The sequence below is a fragment of the Engystomops pustulosus genome, chromosome 5 (genome assembly GCF_040894005.1).
Source record: "Engystomops pustulosus chromosome 5, aEngPut4.maternal, whole genome shotgun sequence".
NCBI lineage: Eukaryota > Metazoa > Chordata > Amphibia > Anura > Leptodactylidae > Engystomops > Engystomops pustulosus.
Window position 1 is genome coordinate 211685066 of NC_092415.1, and position 19450 is coordinate 211704515.

General features: G+C 53.9%; 1 protein-coding gene across 2 annotated transcripts in view; it reads right to left on the reverse strand.

The window, feature by feature from the left end:
- Positions 1-269: 269 nt before the first annotated feature.
- Positions 270-19450, reverse strand: part of LOC140133881 (acid-sensing ion channel 1C-like) — a 129966-nt gene continuing 110785 nt past the window's right edge. Inside the window, exons 8-11 of one of the 2 annotated variants that reach the window (XM_072154548.1) lie at positions 19285-19364; positions 11590-11658; positions 5793-5845; positions 270-469 (exon numbers count right to left, since the gene is read on the reverse strand). In XM_072154548.1, coding sequence (XP_072010649.1) covers positions 391-469; positions 5793-5845; positions 11590-11658; positions 19285-19364 — 281 coding nt within the window. In that variant the 3' untranslated portion in view covers positions 270-390. The remainder of the gene's footprint in view (positions 470-5792; positions 5846-11589; positions 11659-19284; positions 19365-19450) is intronic. The other variant, XM_072154549.1, reaches the window with a different exon arrangement.

Below are 19450 nucleotides of genomic sequence, written 5' to 3' on the forward strand. Positions count from 1 at the left end.
AGACAGTATCACACAGGAGAGGATTAGATACACAGCTCAGCAGACAGTATCACACAGGATAGGATTAGATACACAGCTCAGCAGTCAGTATCACACAGGATAGGATTAGATACACAGCTCAGCAGACAGTATCACACAGGATGGGATTAGATACACAGCTCAGCAGACAGTATCACACAGGACAGGATTAGATACACAGCTCAGCAGACAGTATCACACAGGATAGGATTAGATACACAGCTCAGCAGACAGTATCACACAGGAGAGGATTAGATACACTGCCCCAGGCTTTATTCCAGTATGAGGTCTGGCAGTGTGGTGGTCTCGTGGCTTGTGGAGGGTCCATGTGCAGATGTTGGAGCTGTCAGCAAGCGAATTCTCTGATGGATCCTAGAGCCTGGTGACGAGGTAACACGTGCGGTGAGCACTGAGGGCAGTAGGGGGCGCTCCGTACTGAGTGCCAGGGATCCTGTGGAGAAGAGAGATATCACATCACATTCCGCCCATTGTGGATGGAGAACTTATGGGAGCAGGTAAATTATGGAGGTGTCTCCTGCCCATGGACCTGAGGTGCCTAAAGGACTGACAGAAGGAGCTCAGGGGTATCATTGTATAACTACTGCCCCCATTATTGTGTATGAGGGACTCCATGTCCACTTCATCACTCATGAAAGAGAATGCAATGGTTCCAGACCACAAGCTGACAAGCTCCTCTTTCCCGGAGGGGTCCCTGAGATACACAGGAGTCTGGAGGAGAGGAGGACAGAGGAGTCTGGAGGAGAGGAGGACAGAAGAGTCTGGTGGAGGAGGAGGACAGAGGGTCTGGAGGAGGAGGAGGACAGAAGAGTCTGGAGGAGGAGGACAGAAGAGTCTGGAGGAGGAGGAGGACAGAAGAGTCTGGTGGAGGAGGAGGACAGAAGAGTCTGGTGGAGGAGGAGGACAGAAGAGTCTGGTGGAGGAGGAGGACAGAGGGTCTGGAGGAGGAGGAGGACAGAAGAGTCTGGTGGAGGAGGAGGAGGACAGAAGAGTCTGGAGGAGGAGGAGGACAGAAGAGTCTGGAGGAGGAGGAGGACAGAAGAGTCTGGTGGAGGAGGAGGACAGAAGAGTCTGGTGGAGGAGGAGGACAGAAGAGTCTGGTGGAGGAGGAGGACAGAAGAGTCTGGTGGAGGAGGAGGAGGACAGAAGAGTCTGGTGGAGGAGGAGGACAGAAGAGTCTGGTGGAGGAGGATGACAGAAGAGTCTGGTGGAGGAGGATGACAGAAGAGTCTGGTGGAGGAGGAGGACAGAAGAGTCTGGTGGAGGAGGAGGACAGAAGAGTCTGGTGGAGGAGGAGGACAGAAGAGTCTGGAGGAGGAGGAGGACAGAGGAGTCTGGAGGAGGACAGAGGAGTCTGGAGGAGGACAGAGGAGTCTGGGGGAGGAGGAGGACAGAAGAGTCTGGGGGAGGAGGAGGAGGAGGACAGAAGAGTCGAGGGGAGGAGGAGGAGGAGGACAGAAGAGTCTGGGGGAGGAGGAGGAGGAGGACAGAAGAGTCTGGGGGAGGAGGAGGAGGAGGACAGAAGAGTCTGGGGGAGGAGGAGGAGGAGGACAGAAGAGTCTGGAGGAGGAGGAGGAGGAGGACAGAAGAGTCTGGGGGAGGAGGAGGAGGAGGACAGAAGAGTCTGGGGGAGGAGGAGGAGGAGGACAGAAGAGTCTGGGGGAGGAGGAGGAGGAGGACAGAAGAGTCTGGGGGAGGAGGAGGAGGAGGACAGAAGAGTCTGGGGGAGGAGGAGGAGGAGGACAGAAGAGTCTGGGGGAGGAGGAGGAGGAGGACAGAAGAGTCTGGGGGAGGAGGAGGAGGAGGACAGAAGAGTCTGGGGGAGGAGGAGGAGGAGGACAGAAGAGTCTGGGGGAGGAGGAGGAGGAGGACAGAAGAGTCTGGGGGAGGAGGAGGAGGAGGACAGAAGAGTCTGGGGGAGGAGGAGGACAGAAGAGTCTGGGGGAGGAGGAGGAGGAGGACAGAAAAGTCTGGGGGAGGAGGAGGAGGAGGACAGAAGAGTCTGGGGGAGGAGGAGGAGGAGGACAGAAGAGTCTGGGGGAGGAGGAGGACAGAAGAGTCTGGGGGAGGAGGAGGAGGAGGACAGAAGAGTCTGGGGGAGGAGGAGGAGGAGGAGGACAGAAGAGTCTGGGGGAGGAGGAGGAGGAGGAGGACAGAAGAGTCTGGGGGAGGAGGAGGAGGAGGAGGACAGAAGAGTCTGAGGGAGGAGGAGGAGGAGGAGGACAGAAGAGTCTGGGGGAGGAGGAGGAGGAGGAGGACAGAAGAGTCTGGGGGAGGAGGACAGAAGAGTCTGGTGGAGGAGGAGGAGGACAGAAGAGTCTGGAGGAGGAGGAGGACAGAAGAGTCTGGTGGAGGAGGAGGACAGAAGAGTCTGGTGGAGGAGGAGGACAGAAGAGTCTGGTGGAGGAGGAGGACAGAAGAGTCTGGTGGAGGAGGAGGAGGACAGAAGAGTCTGGTGGAGGAGGAGGACAGAAGAGTCTGGTGGAGGAGGAGGACAGAAGAGTCTGGTGGAGGAGGATGACAGAAGAGTCTGGTGGAGGAGGAGGACAGAAGAGTCTGGTGGAGGAGGAGGACAGAAGAGTCTGGTGGAGGAGGAGGACAGAAGAGTCTGGAGGAGGAGGAGGACAGAGGAGTCTGGAGGAGGACAGAGGAGTCTGGAGGAGGACAGAGGAGTCTGGGGGAGGAGGAGGAGGAGGACAGAAGAGTCTGGGGGAGGAGGAGGAGGAGGACAGAAGAGTCTGGGGGAGGAGGAGGAGGAGGACAGAAGAGTCTGGGGGAGGAGGAGGAGGAGGACAGAAGAGTCTGGGGGAGGAGGAGGAGGAGGACAGAAGAGTCTGGGGGAGGAGGAGGAGGAGGACAGAAGAGTCTGGGGGAGGAGGAGGAGGAGGACAGAAGAGTCTGGGGGAGGAGGAGGAGGAGGACAGAAGAGTCTGGGGGAGGAGGAGGAGGAGGACAGAAGAGTCTGGGGGAGGAGGAGGAGGAGGACAGAAGAGTCTGGGGGAGGAGGAGGAGGAGGACAGAAGAGTCTGGGGGAGGAGGAGGAGGAGGACAGAAGAGTCTGGGGGAGGAGGAGGAGGAGGACAGAAGAGTCTGGGGGAGGAGGAGGAGGAGGACAGAAGAGTCTGGGGGAGGAGGAGGAGGAGGACAGAAGAGTCTGGGGGAGGAGGAGGAGGAGGACAGAAGAGTCTGGGGGAGGAGGAGGACAGAAGAGTCTGGGGGAGGAGGAGGACAGAAGAGTCTGGGGGAGGAGGAGGAGGAGGACAGAAGAGTCTGGGGGAGGAGGAGGAGGAGGACAGAAGAGTCTGGGGGAGGAGGAGGAGGAGGACAGAAGAGTCTGGGGGAGGAGGAGGAGGAGGACAGAAGAGTCTGGGGGAGGAGGAGGACAGAAGAGTCTGGGGGAGGAGGAGGAGGAGGACAGAAGAGTCTGGGGGAGGAGGAGGAGGAGGAGGACAGAAGAGTCTGGGGGAGGAGGAGGAGGAGGAGGACAGAAGAGTCTGAGGGAGGAGGAGGAGGAGGAGGACAGAAGAGTCTGGGGGAGGAGGAGGAGGAGGAGGACAGAAGAGTCTGGGGGAGGAGGACAGAAGAGTCTGGAGGAGGAGGAGGAGGACAGAGGAGTCTGGAGGAGGAGGAGGACAGAGGAGTCTGGAGGAGGACAGAGGAGTCTGGAGGAGGAGGAGGACAAAGGAGTCTGGAGGAGGTGGAGGACTGAGGATTCTGGAGGAGAGAGGAGTCTGGGGGAGGAGGAGGACAGAGGAGTCTGGGGGAGGAGTAGGACAGAGGAGTCTGGAGGAGAGGAGGACAGAGGAGTCTGGAGGAGGAGGAGGACAGAGGATACTGGAGGAGGAGGAGGAGGACAGAGGAGTCTAAAGGAGGTGGAGGACTGAGGATTCTGGAGGAGAGAGGAGTCTGGGGGAGGAGGACAGAGGAGTCTGGGGGAGGAGGAGGACAGAGGAGTCTGGAGGAGGAGGAGGACAAAGGAGTCTGGAGGAGGAGGAGGACAGAGGAGTCTGGAGGAGGAGGAGGACAGAGGAGTCTGGAGGAGGAGGAGGACAGAGGAGTCTGGAGGAGGTTGAGGACTGAGGATTCTGGAGGAGAGAGGAGTCTGGGGGAGGAGGAGGACAGAGGAGTCTGGAGGAGAGGAGGACAGAGGAGTCTGGAGGAGGACAGAGGAGTCTGGAGGAGGAGGAGGACAAAGGAGTCTGGAGGAGGAGGAGGACAAAGGAGTCTGGAGGAGGTGGAGGACTGAGGATTCTGGAGGACAGAGGAGTCTGGGGGAGGAGGAGGACAGAGGAGTCTGGAGGAGTCTGGAGGAGAGGAGGACAGAGGAGTCTGTAGGAGGACAGAGGAGTCTGGAGGAGGAGGAGAACAGAGGAGTCTGGAGGAGGAGGACAAAGGAGTCTGGAGGAGGTGGAGGACTGAGGATTCTGGAGGAGAGAGGAGTCTGGGGGAGGAGGAGGACAGAGGAGTCTGGGGGAGGAGGAGGACAGAGGAGTCTGGAGGAGGAGGAGGACAGAGGAGTCTGGAGGAGGAGGAGGACAGAGGAGTCTGGAGGAGGACAGAGGAGTCTGGAGGAGGAGGACAGAGGAGTCTGGAGGAGGACAGAGGAGTCTGGAGGAGGACAGAGGAGTCTGGAGGAGGAGGAGGACAGAGGAGTCTGGAGGAGGAGGAGGACAGAGGAGTCTGGAGGAGGAGGAGGACAGAGGAGTCTGGAGGAGGACAGAGGAGTCTGGAGGAGGAGGAGGAGGGCAGAGGATTCTAGAGGAGAGGAGGGCAGAGGAGTCTGGAGGAGAGGAGGGCTGAGGAGTCTGCAGGAGGAGGGCTGAGGAGTCTGCAGGTGGAGGGCAGAGGAGTCTGGAGGAAAATGAGGACAAAGGAGTCTGGAGGAGGTGGGGGACTGAGGATTCTGGAGGACAGAGGAGTCTGGGGGAGGAGGAGGACAGAGGAGTCTGAGGGAGGAGGAGGACAGAGGAGTCTGGGGGAGGAGGAGGACAGAGGAGTCTGGGGGAGGAGAAGGACAGAGGAGTCTGGGGGAGGAGAAGGACAGAGGAGTCTGGGGGAGGAGGAGGACAGAGGAGTCTGGAGGAGGACAGAGGAGTCTGGAGGAGGAGGACAGAGGGGCCTGGGGGAGGAGGAGGACAGAGGAGTCTGGGACAGGAGGAGGACAGAGGAGTCTGGAGGAGGAGGAGGACAGAGGAGTCTGCAGGCAGAGAGGGCAGATGAGTCTGGAGGAGAAGAAGGACAGAGGAGTCTGGAGGAGGAGGACAGAGGATTCTGGAGGAGGAGGACAGAGGAGTCTGGAGGAGGAGGACAGAGGATTCTGGAGGAGGAGGACAGAGGAGTCTGGAGGAGGAGGACAGAGGCTTCTGGAGGAGGAGGACAGAGGAGTCTGGGGGAGGAGGAGGGCAGATGAGTCTGGAGGAGAAGAAGGACAGAGGAGTCTGGAGGAGGAGGACAGAGGATTCTGGAGGAGGAGGACAGAGGAGTCTGGAGGAGGAGGAGGAGGACAGAGGAGTCTGGAGGAGGAGGAGGACAGAGGAGTCTGGAGGAGGACAGAGGAGTCTGGAGGAGGACAGAGGAGTCTGGAGGAGGAGGAGGACAGAGGAGTCTGGAGTAGGAGGAGGACAGAGGAGTCTGGAGGAGGAGGAGGACAGAGGAGTCTGGAGGAGGAGGAGGACAGAGGAGTCTGGAGAGATCTCTTTCCATTTCTCTTCCCTTGGTCTCTCAGTCTAGTTACCCCGCACTTTGTATATAACTACCTGGGGGTAGGAATGGGGCCCAGTGCCGGGCTGGACAGGACATCTGGGCTCCCCTGAAAGACAAAGAGATGAGAGATGTGAGCCGGGAAGATGTGGTCCTGCCAGGAGGGTTGTCAGTGGTGGAGGTTGTCGGGGCACATGACGGGGGCACATGTGAGAGGTGGGGTAGTAGCATCAGCAGATTTATCATTCTGAAAAGCACAAAATCATCTTTATAGGATCCCTCCTTGTATTCACCAGGAAACCTACTTGCCCCTCACTGGGGCAGGAAGAGACCGTGCCGCCTCTATTCAGTGACTGGAGGCAGAAATATTGTGAGAAGCGGAAGGGTCTTTATGTCTGATGGGTCATGCTGTCATCCCGGGGCGGGGGCAGGTGACTAGACGGACACAGGGCAGTAACAGTAGATGTTATCAGAAGATACAACCACCCAGGGGTAGGAGGTCTGCAGGAAAGATGAGGCCACCACATGGGGCAGTACAACTACCAGGAGAGGTGAGGCCACCGCATGGGGCAGTACAACTACCAGGAGAGGTGAGGCCACCACATGGGGCAGTACAACTACCAGGAGAGATGAGGCCACCACCTGGGGCAGTACAACTACCAGGAGAGGTGAAGCCACCACATGGGGCAGTACGACTACCAGGAGAGGTGAGGCCACCACATGGGGCAGTACAACTCCCAGGAGAGGTGAGGCCACCACATGGGGCAGTACAACTACCAGGAGAGGTGAAGCCACCACATGGGGCAGTACGACTACCAGGAGAGGTGAGGCCACCACATGGGGCAGTACAACTACCAGGAGAGGTGAGGCCATCACATGGGGCAGTACAACTACCAGGAGAGGTGAGGCCACCACATGGGGCAGTACAACTACCAGGAGAGGTGAGGCCACCACATGAGGCAGTACAACTACCAGGAGAGATGAGGCCACCACATGGGGCAGTACAACTACCAGGAGAGATGAGGCCACCACATGGGGCAGTACAACTACCAGGAGAGGTGAGGCCACCACATGGGGCAGTACAACTACCAGGAGAGATGAGGCCACCACATGGGGCAGTACAACTACCAGGAGAGATGAGGCCACCACATGGGGCAGTACGACTACCAGGAGAGGTGAGGCCACCACATGGGGCAGTACAACTACCAGGAGAGATGAGGCCACCACCTGGGGCAGTACAACTACCAGGAGAGGTGAAGCCACCACATGGGGCAGTACGACTACCAGGAGAGGTGAGGCCACCACATGGGGCAGTACAACTCCCAGGAGAGGTGAGGCCACCACATGGGGCAGTACAACTACCAGGAGAGGTGAAGCCACCACATGGGGCAGTACGACTACCAGGAGAGGTGAGGCCACCACATGGGGCAGTACAACTACCAGGAGAGGTGAGGCCATCACATGGGGCAGTACAACTACCAGGAGAGGTGAGGCCACCACATGGGGCAGTACAACTACCAGGAGAGGTGAGGCCACCACATGAGGCAGTACAACTACCAGGAGAGATGAGGCCACCACATGGGGCAGTACAACTACCAGGAGAGATGAGGCCACCACATGGGGCAGTACAACTACCAGGAGAGGTGAGGCCACCACATGGGGCAGTACAACTACCAGGAGAGATGAGGCCACCACATGGGGCAGTACAACTACCAGGAGAGATGAGGCCACCACATGGGGCAGTACGACTACCAGGAGAGGTGAGGCCACCACATGGGGCAGTACAACTACCAGGAGAGATGAGGCCACCACATGGGGCAGTACAACTACCAGGAGAGATGAGGCCACCACATGGGGCAGTACAACTACCAGGAGAGGTGAGGCCACCACATGGGGCAGTACAACTACCAGGAGAGGTGAGGCCACCACATTGGGCAGTACAACTACCAGGAGAGGTGAGGCCATCACATGGGGCAGTACAACTACCAGGAGAGATGAGGCCACCACATGGGGCAGTACAACTACCAGGAGAGATGAAGCCACCACATGGGGCAGTACAACTACCAGGAGAGGTGAGGCCACCATATGGGGCAGTACGACTACCAGGAGAGATGAGGCCACCACATGGGGCAGTACAACTACCAGGAGAGGTGAGGCTACCGCATGGGGCAGTACAACTACCAGGAGAGGTGAAGCCACCACATGGGGCAGTACAACTACCAGGAAAGATGAGGCCACCACATGGGGCAGTACAACTACCAGGAGAGGTGAGGCCACCACATGGGGCAGTACAACTACCAGGAGAGATGAGGCCACCACATGGGGCAGTACGACTACCAGGAGAGATGAAGCCACCACATGGGGCAGTACGACTACCAGGAGAGGTGAGGCCACCACATGGGGCAGTACGACTACCAGGAGAGATGAGGCCACCACATGGGGCAGTACAACTACCAGGAGAGATGAGGCCACCACATGGGGCAGTACAACTACCAGGAGAGGTGAGGCCACCACATGGGGCAGTACAACTACCAGGAGAGGTGAGGCCACCACATTGGGCAGTACAACTACCAGGAGAGATGAGGCCACCACATGGGGCAGTACAACTACCAGGAGAGATGAGGCCACCACATGGGGCAGTACAACTACCAGGAGAGGTGAGGCCACCACATGGGGCAGTACGACTACCAGGAGCGATGAGGCCACCACATGGGGCAGTACGACTACAAGGAGAGGTGAGGCCACCACATGGGGCAGTACAACTACCAGGAGAGGTGAGGTTATCACATGGGGCAGTACAACTACCAGGAGAGATGAGGCCATAACATGGGGCAGTACGACTACAAGGAGAGGTGAGGCCACCACATGGGGCAGTACAACTACCAGGAGAGATGAGGCCACCACATGGGGCAGTACAACTACCAGGAGAGATGAGGCCACCACATGGGGCATGACGACTACCAGGAGAGGTGAGGCCACCACATGGGGCAATACAACTACCAGGAGAGGTGAGGCCACCGCTTGGGGCAGTACGACTACCAGGAGAGATTAGGCCACCACATGGGGCAGTACAACTACCAGGAGAGGTGAAGCCACCACATGGGGCAGTACAACTACCAGGAGAGGTGAGGCCACCACATGGGGCAGTACGACTACCAGGAGAGATGAAGCCACCACATGGGGCAGTACAACTACCAGGAGAGGTGAGGCCACCACATGGGGCAGTACAACTACCAGGAGAGGTGAGGCCACCGCATGGGGCAGTACAACTACCAGGAGAGGTGAGGCCACCGCATGGGGCAGTACGACTACCAGGAGAGATGAGGCCACCACATGGGGCAGTACAACTACCAGGAGAGATGAGGCCACCACATGGGGCAGTACAACTACCAGGAGAGGTGAAGCCACCACATGGGGCAGTACAACTACCAGGAGAGGTGAGGCCACCACATGGGGCAGTACAACTACCAGGAGAGGTGAGGCCATCACATGGGGCAGTACAACTACCAGGAGAGGTGAGGCCATCACATGGGGCAGTACAACTACCAGGAGAGGTGAGGCCACCACATGGGGCAGTACGACTATCAGGAGAGTTGAGGCCACCGCATGGGGCAGTACAACTACCAGGAGAGGTGAGGCCATCACATGGGGCAGTACAACTACCAGGAGAGGTGAGGCCACCGCATGGGGCAGTACAACTACCAGGAGAGGTGAAGCCATCACATGGGGCAGTACAACTACCAGGAGAGATGAGGCCACCACATGGGGCAGTACAACTACCAGGAGAGATGAGGCCACCACATGGGGCAGTACAACTACCAGGAGAGATGAGGCCACCACATGGGGCAGTACAACTACCAGGAGAGGTGAGGCCACCACATGGGGCAGTACAACTACCAGGAGAGGTGAGGCCACCGCATGGGGCAGTACAACTACCAGGAGAGGTGAGGCCACCGCATGGGGCAGTACGACTACCAGGAGAGGTGAGGCCACCGCATGGGGCAGTACAACTACCAGGAGAGGTGAGGCCACCGCATGGGGCAGTACAACTACCAGGAGAGATGAGGCCACCACATGGGGCAGTACAACTACCAGGAGAGGTGAGGCCACCACATGGGGCAGTACAACTACCAGGAGAGGTGAGGCCACCGCATGGGGCAGTACGACTACCAGGAGAGATGAGGCCACCACATGGGGCAGTACAACTACCAGGAGAGATGAGGCCACCACATGGGGCAGTACGACTACCAGGAGAGATGAGGCCACCACATGGGGCAGTACAACTACCAGGAGAGGTGAGGCCACCACATGGGGCAGTACAACTACTAGGAGAGGTGAGGCCACCGCATGGGGCAGTACGACTACCAGGAGAGATGAGGCCACCACATGGGGCAGTACAACTACCAGGAGAGGTGAAGCCACCACATGGGGCAGTACAACTACCAGGAGAGGTGAGGCCACCATATGGGGCAGTACAACTACCAGGAGAGGTGAGGCCATCACATGGGGCAGTACAACTACCAGGAGAGGTGAGGCCATCACATGGGGCAGTACAACTACCAGGAGAGGTGAGGCCACCACATGGGGCAGTACGACTACCAGGAGAGGTGAGGCCACCGCATGGGGCAGTACAACTACCAGGAGAGGTGAGGCCATCACATGGGGCAGTACAACTACCAGGAGAGGTGAGGCCACCGCATGGGGCAGTACAACTACCAGGAGAGGTGAAGCCATCACATGGGGCAGTACAACTACCAGGAGAGATGAGGCCACCACATGGGGCAGTACAACTACCAGGAGAGATGAGGCCACCACATGGGGCAGTACAACTACCAGGAGAGATGAGGCCACCACATGGGGCAGTACAACTACCAGGAGAGGTGAGGCCACCACATGGGGCAGTACAACTACCAGGAGAGATGAGGCCACCGCATGGGGCAGTACAACTACCAGGAGAGATGTGGCCACCACATGGGGCAGTACAACTACCAGGAGAGATGAGGCCACCACATGGGGCAGTACAACTACCAGGAGAGATGAGGCCACCACATGGGGCAGTACAACTACCAGGAGAGGTGAGGCCACCGCATGGGGCAGTACAACTACCAGGAGAGATGAGGCCACCACATGGGGCAGTACGACTACCAGGAGAGGTGAGGCCATCACATGGGGCAGTACAACTACCAGGAGAGATGAGGCTACCACATGGGGCAGTACAACTACCAGGAGAGGTGAGGCCACCACATGGGGCAGTACGACTACCAGGAGAGGTGAGGCCATCACATGGGGCAGTACAACTACCAGGAGAGATGAGGCTACCACATGGGGCAGTACAACTACCAGGAGAGGTGAGGCCACCACATGGGGCAGTACAACTACCAGGAGAGGTGAGGCCACCACATTGGGCAGTACAACTACCAGGAGAGATGAGGCCACCACATGGGGCAGTACAACTACCAGGAGAGATGAGGCCACCACATGGGGCAGTACAACTACCAGGAGAGGTGAGGCCACCACATGGGGCAGTACAACTACCAGGAGAGGTGAGGCCATCACATGGGGCAGTACAACTACCAGGAGAGGTGAGGCCACCACATGGGGCAGTACAACTACCAGGAGAGGTGAGGCCATCACATGGGGCAGTACAACTACCAGGAGAGGTGAGGCCATCACATGGGGCAGTACAACTACCAGGAGAGGTGAGGCCACCACATGGGGCAGTACAACTACCAGGAGAGGTGAGGCCACCGCACTGTAGCTCGAGGCTGCGAGTTCTGCATAGGATGTAAGTATATTATCTCTACATGAGATGTGGTGATTTTTCTCCTTTCTGCTCCAGTTCTGAGTATTTACCAGGTCACTTTCTTTGTTCTGTGATTTCTTTCTCTTCTGTAAATAGATGAAAATTTTGTCCCGGAAAACCTGTAAGACATAGAGCCAGGATGTGACATTGGTGGTTATGATGGTTCAGTACAGCGCTCTGGTATATGATGTGTACAGCGCTCTGGTATATGATGTGTACAGCGCTCTGGTGTATGATGTGTACAGCGCTCTGGTGTATGATGTGTACAGCGCTCTGGTGTATGATGTGTACAGCGCTCTGGTATATGATGTGTACAGCGCTCTGGTATATGATGTGTACAGCGCTCTGGTATATGATGTGTACAGCGCTCTGGTATATGATGTGTACAGCGCTCTGGTATATGATGTGTACAGCGCTCTGGTATATGATGTGTACAGCACTCTGGTATATGATGTGTACAGCGCTCTGGTATATGATGTGTACAGCGCTCTGGTATATGATGTGTACAGCGCTCTGGTGTATGATGTGTACAGCGCTCTGGTATATGATGTGTACAGCGCTCTGGTGTATGATGTGTACAGCGCTCTGGTATATGATGTGTACAGCGCTCTGGTGTATGATGTGTACAGCGCTCTGGTATATGATGTGTACAGCACTCTGGTATATGATGTGTACAGCGCTCTGGTATATGATGTGTACAGCGCTCTGGTATATGATGTGTACAGCGCTCTGGTGTATGATGTGTACAGCGCTCTGGTATATGATGTGTACAGCGCTCTGGTATATGATGTGTACAGCGCTCTGGTGTATGATGTGTACAGCGCTCTGGTGTATGATGTGTACAGCGCTCTGGTATATGATGTGTACAGCGCTCTGGTGTATGATGTGTACAGCGCTCTGGTATATGATGTGTACAGCGCTCTGGTATATGATGTGTACAGCGCTCTGGTATATGATGTGTACAGCGCTCTGGTGTATGATGTGTACAGCGCTCTGGTATATGATGTGTACAGCGCTCTGGTATATGATGTGTACAGCGCTCTGGTATATGATGTGTACAGCGCTCTGGTGTATGATGTGTACAACGCTCTGGTATATGATGTGTACAGCGCTCTGGTATATGATGTGTACAGCGCTCTGGTGTATGATGTGTACAGCGCTCTGGTGTATGATGTGTACAGCGCTCTGGTATATGATGTGTACAGCGCTCTGGTGTATGATGTGTACAGCGCTCTGGTATATGATGTGTACAGCGCTCTGGTATATGATGTGTACAGCGCTCTGGTATATGATGTGTACAGCGCTCTGGTATATGATGTGTACAGCGCTCTGGTGTATGATGTGTACAGCGCTCTGGTATATGATGTGTACAGCGCTCTGGTATATGATGTGTACAGCGCTCTGGTGTATGATGTGTACAGCGCTCTGGTATATGATGTGTACAGCGCTCTGGTATATGATGTGTACAGCGCTCTGGTGTATGATGTGTACAGCGCTCTGGTATATGATGTGTACAGCGCTCTGGTATATGATGTGTACAGCGCTCTGGTGTATGATGTGTACAGCGCTCTGGTATATGATGTGTACAGCGCTCTGGTGTATGATGTGTACAGCGCTCTGGTATATGATGTGTACAGCGCTCTGGTATATGATGTGTACAGCGCTCTGGTATATGATGTGTACAGCGCTCTGGTGTATGATGTGTACAGCGCTCTGGTGTATGATGTGTACAGCGCTCTGGTGTATGATGTGTACAGCGCTCTGGTATATGATGTGTACAGCGCTCTGGTATATGATGTGTACAGCGCTCTGGTATATGATGTGTACAGCGCTCTGGTATATGATGTGTACAGCGCTCTGGTGTATGATGTGTACAGCGCTCTGGTATATGATGTGTACAGCGCTCTGGTATATGATGTGTACAGCGCTCTGGTGTATGATGTGTACAGCGCTCTGGTATGTGATGTGTACAGCGCTCTGGTATGTGATGTGTACAGCGCTCTGGTATGTGATGTGTACAGCGCTCTGGTATATGATGTGTACAGCGCTCTGGTATATGATGTGTACAACGCTCTGGTGTATGATGTGTACAGCGCTCTGGTGTATGATGTGTACAGCGCTCTGGTGTATGATGTGTACAGCGCTCTGGTATATGATGTGTACAGCGCTCTGGTATATGATGTGTACAGCGCTCTGGTATATGATGTGTACAGCGCTCTGGTATATGATGTGTACAGCGCTCTGGTGTATGATGTGTACAGCGCTCTGGTATATGATGTGTACAGCGCTCTGGTATACGATGTGTACAGCGCTCTGGTGTATGATGTGTACAGCGCTCTGGTATACGATGTGTACAGCGCTCTGGTGTATGATGTGTACAGCGCTCTGGTGTATGATGTGTACAGCGCTCTGGTATATGATGTGTACAGCGCTCTGGTGTATGATGTGTACAGCGCTCTGGTATATGATGTGTACAGCGCTCTGGTATATGATGTGTACAGCGCTCTGGTGTATGATGTGTACAGCGCTCTGGTATATGATGTGTACAGCGCTCTGGTGTATGATGTGTACAGCGCTCTGGTGTATGATGTGTACAGCGCTCCGGTATATGATGTGTACAGCGCTCTGGTGTATGATGTGTACAGCGCTCTGGTGTATGATGTGTACAGCGCTCTGGTGTATGATGTGTACAGCGCTCTGGTGTATGATGTGTACAGCGCTCTGGTGTATGATGTGTACAGCGCTCTGGTGTATGATGTGTACAACGCTCTGGTATATGATGTGTACAGCGCTCTGGTATATGATGTGTACAGCGCTCTGGTGTATGATGTGTACAGCGCTCTGGTGTATGATGTGTACAGCGCTCTGGTGTATGATGTGTACAGCGCTCTGGTATATGATGTGTACAGCGCTCTGGTGTATGATGTGTACAACGCTCTGGTGTATGATGTGTACAGCGCTCTGGTGTATGATGTGTACAGCGCTCCGGTATATGATGTGTACAGCGCTCTGGTATATGATGTGTACAGCGCTCTGGTATATGATGTGTACAGCGCTCTGGTGTATGATGTGTACAGCGCTCTGGTGTATGATGTGTACAGCGCTCTGGTGTATGATGTGTACAGCGCTCTGGTGTATGATGTGTACAGCGCTCTGGTATATGATGTGTACAGCGCTCTGGTATATGATGTGTACAGTGCTCTGGTATATGATGTGTACAGCGCTCTGGTGTATGATGTGTACAGCGCTCTGGTATATGATGTGTACAGCGCTCTGGTATATGATGTGTACAGCGCTCTGGTATGTGATGTGTACAGCGCTCTGGTATATGATGTGTACAGCGCTCTGGTATATGATGTGTACAGCGCTCTGGTGTATGATGTGTACAGCGCTCTGGTGTATGATGTGTACAGCGCTCTGGTATATGATGTGTACAGCGCTCTGGTATATGATGTGTATAGCGCTCTGGTATATGATGTGTACAGCGCTCTGGTATATGATGTGTACAGCGCTCTGGTATATGATGTGTACAGCGCTCTGGTATGTGATGTGTACAGCGCTCTGGTATGTGATGTGTACAGCGCTCTGGTATGTGATGTGTACAGCGCTCTGGTATATGATGTGTACAGCGCTCTGGTATATGATGTGTACAGCGCTCTGGTATATGATGTGTACAGCGCTCTGGTATATGATGTGTACAGCGCTCTGGTATATGATGTGTACAGCGCTCTGGTATATGATGTGTACAGCGCTCTGGTATATGATGTGTACAGCGCTCTGGTATACGATGTGTACAGCGCTCTGGTGTATGATGTGTACAGCGCTCTGGTATATGATGTGTACAGCGCTCTGGTATATGATGTGTACAGCGCTCTGGTGTATGATGTGTACAGCGCTCTGGTGTATGATGTGTACAGCGCTCTGGTGTATGATGTGTACAGCGCTCTGGTGTATGATGTGTACAGCGCTCTGGTATATGATGTGTACAGCGCTCTGGTGTATGATGTGTACAGCGCTCTGGTGTATGATGTGTACAGCGCTCTGGTGTATGATGTGTACAGCGCTCTGTTGTATGATGTGTACAGCGCTCTGGTGTATGATGTGTACAGCGCTCTGGTATATGATGTGTACAGCGCTCTGGTATATGATGTGTACAGCGCTCTGGTATATGATGTGTACAGCGCTCTGGTATATGATGTGTACAGCGCTCTGGTATATGATGTGTACAGCGCTCTGGTGTATGATGTGTACAGCGCTCTGGTGTATGATGTGTACAGCGCTCTGGTATATGATGTGTACAGCGCTCTGGTGTATGATGTGTACAACGCTCTGGTGTATGATGTGTACAGCGCTCTGGTGTATGATGTGTACAGCGCTCCGGTATATGATGTGTACAGCGCTCTGGTATATGATGTGTACAGCGCTCTGGTATATGATGTGTACAGCGCTCTGGTGTATGATGTGTACAGCGCTCTGGTGTATGATGTGTACAGCGCTCTGGTGTATGATGTGTACAGCGCTCTGGTGTATGATGTGTACAGCGCTCTGGTATATGATGTGTACAGCGCTCTGGTATATGATGTGTACAGTGCTCTGGTATATGATGTGTACAGCGCTCTGGTATATGATGTGTACAGCGCTCTGGTATGTGATGTGTACAGCGCTCTGGTATATGATGTGTACAGCGCTCTGGTATATGATGTGTACAGCGCTCTGGTGTATGATGTGTACAGCGCTCTGGTGTATGATGTGTACAGCGCTCTGGTATATGATGTGTACAGCGCTCTGGTATATGATGTGTACAGCGCTCTGGTATATGATGTGTACAGCGCTCTGGTATATGATGTGTACAGCGCTCTGGTATATGATGTGTACAGCGCTCTGGTATGTGATGTGTACAGCGCTCTGGTATGTGATGTGTACAGCGCTCTGGTATGTGATGTGTACAGCGCTCTGGTATATGATGTGTACAGCGCTCTGGTATATGATGTGTACAGCGCTCTGGTATATGATGTGTACAGCGCTCTGGTATATGATGTGTACAGCGCTCTGGTATATGATGTGTACAGCGCTCTGGTATACGATGTGTACAGCGCTCTGGTGTATGATGTGTACAGCGCTCTGGTATATGATGTGTACAGCGCTCTGGTGTATGATGTGTACAGCGCTCTGGTGTATGATGTGTACAGCGCTCTGTTGTATGATGTGTACAGCGCTCTGGTGTATGATGTGTACAGCGCTCTGGTATATGATGTGTACAGCGCTCTGGTATATGATGTGTACAGCGCTCTGGTGTATGATGTGTACAGCGCTCTGGTGTACGATGTGTACAGCGCTCTGGTATATGATGTGTACAGCGCTCTGGTGTATGATGTGTACAGCGCTCTGGTGTATGATGTGTACAGCGCTCCGGTATATGATGTGTACAGCGCTCTGGTATATGATGTGTACAGCGCTCTGGTATATGATGTGTACATCGCTCTGGTGTATGATGTGTACAGCGCTCTGGTGTATGATGTGTACAGCGCTCTGGTATGTGATGTGTACAGCGCTCTGGTATGTGATGTGTACAGCGCTCTGGTATATGATGTGTACAGCGCTCTGGTGTATGATGTGTACAGCGCTCTGGTATATGATGTGTACAGCGCTCTGGTATATGATGTGTACAGCGCTCCGGTATATGATGTGTACAGCGCTCTGGTATATGATGTGTACAGCGCTCTGGTATATGATGTGTACAGCGCTCTGGTATATGATGTGTACAGCGCTCTGGTATATGATGTGTACAGCGCTCTGGTGTATGATGTGTACAGCGCTCTGGTGTATGATGTGTACAGCGCTCTGGTGTATGATGTGTACAGCGCTCTGGTGTATGATGTGTACAGCGCTCTGGTATATGATGTGTACAGCGCTCTGGTATATGATGTGTACAGCACTTCGGTATATGATGTGTACAGCGCTCTGGTATATGATGTGTACAGCGCTCTGGTGTATGATGTGTACAGCGCTCTGGTATATGATGTGTACAGCGCTCTGGTATATGATGTGTACAGCGCTCTGGTATATGATGTGTACAGCGCTCTGGTATATGATGTGTACAGCGCTCTGGTGTATGATGTGTACAGCGCTCTGGTGTATGATGTGTACAGCGCTCTGGTGTATGATGTGTACAGCGCTCTGGTATATGATGTGTACAGCGCTCTGGTATATGATGTGTACAGCGCTCTGGTATATGATGTGTACAGCGCTCTGGTGTATGATGTGTACAGCGCTCTGGTATATGATGTGTACAGCGCTCTGGTATATGATGTGTACAGCGCTCTGGTATATGATGTGTACAGCGCTCTGGTGTATGATGTGTACAGCGCTCTGGTGTATGATGTGTACAGCACTCTGGTATATGATGTGTACAGCGCTCTGGTATATGATGTGTACAGCGCTCTGGTATATGATGTGTACAGCGCTCTGGTATATGATGTGTACAGCGCTCTGGTGTATGATGTGTACAGCGCTCTGGTATATGATGTGTACAGCGCTCTGGTGTATGATGTGTACAGCGCTCTGGTATATGATGTGTACAGCGCTCTGGTATATGATGTGTACAGCGCTCTGGTATATGATGTGTACAGCGCTCTGGTATATGATGTGTACAGCGCTCTGGTATGTGATGTGTACAGCGCTCTGGTATATGATGTGTACAGCGCTCTGGTATATGATGTGTACAGCGCTCTGGTATATGATGTGTACAGCGCTCTGGTATACGATGTGTACAGCGCTCTGGTGTATGATGTGTACAGCGCTCTGGTGTATGATGTGTACAGCGCTCTGGTGTATGATGTGTACAGCGCTCCGGTATATGATGTGTACAGCGCTCTGGTATATGATGTGTACAGCGCTCTGGTATATGATGTGTACAGCGCTCCGGTGTATGATGTGTACAGCGCTCTTGTGTATGATGTGTACAACGCTCTGGTGTATGATGTGTACAGCGCTCTGGTGTATGATGTGTACAGCGCTCTGGTATATGATGTGTACAGCGCTCTGGTATATGATGTGTACAGCGCTCTTGTGTATGATGTGTACAGCGCTCTGGTGTATGATGTGTACAGCGCTCTGTTGTATGATGTGTACAGCGCTCTGGTGTATGATGTGTACATCGCTCTGGTGTATGATGTGTACAGCGCTCTGGTGTATGATGTGTACAGCGCTCCGGTATATGATGTGTACAGCGCTCTGGTATATGATGTGTACAACGCTCTGGTATATGATGTGTACATCGCTCTGGTATATGATGTGTACAGCGCTCTGGTGTATGATGTGTACAGCGCTCTGGTATATGATGTGTACAGCGCTCTGGTGTATGATGTGTACAGCGCTCTGGTATATGATGTGTACAGCGCTCTGGTGTATGATGTGTACAGCGCTCTGGTGTATGATGTGTACAGCGCTCTGGTATATGATGTGTACAGCGCTCTGGTATATGATGTGTACAGCGCTCTGGTATATGATGTGTACAGCGCTCTGGTGTATGATGTGTACAGCGCTCTGGTATATGATGTGTACAGCGCTCTGGTATATGATGTGTACAGCGCTCCGGTATATGATGTGTACAGCGCTCTGGTATATGATGTGTACAGCGCTCCGGTATATGATGTGTACAGCGCTCCGGTATATGATGTGTTCAGCGCTCTGGTATATGATGTGTACAGCGCTCTGGTGTATGATGGGGATATAGAAGGTCTCACCTCGTACAGGTAGTCGATGATCTCCAGGATGGTGAGGATACTCGCCCCAATGAACAATCCCATCTGCCCTCCAATGTCACCTGCAGATGCAAGTCATCAGTCAGAAGAAGTGTCCTGGCCGGAGTGCGACCACTGTGAGCCACGGACACAGGCAGCCACGCCGGCT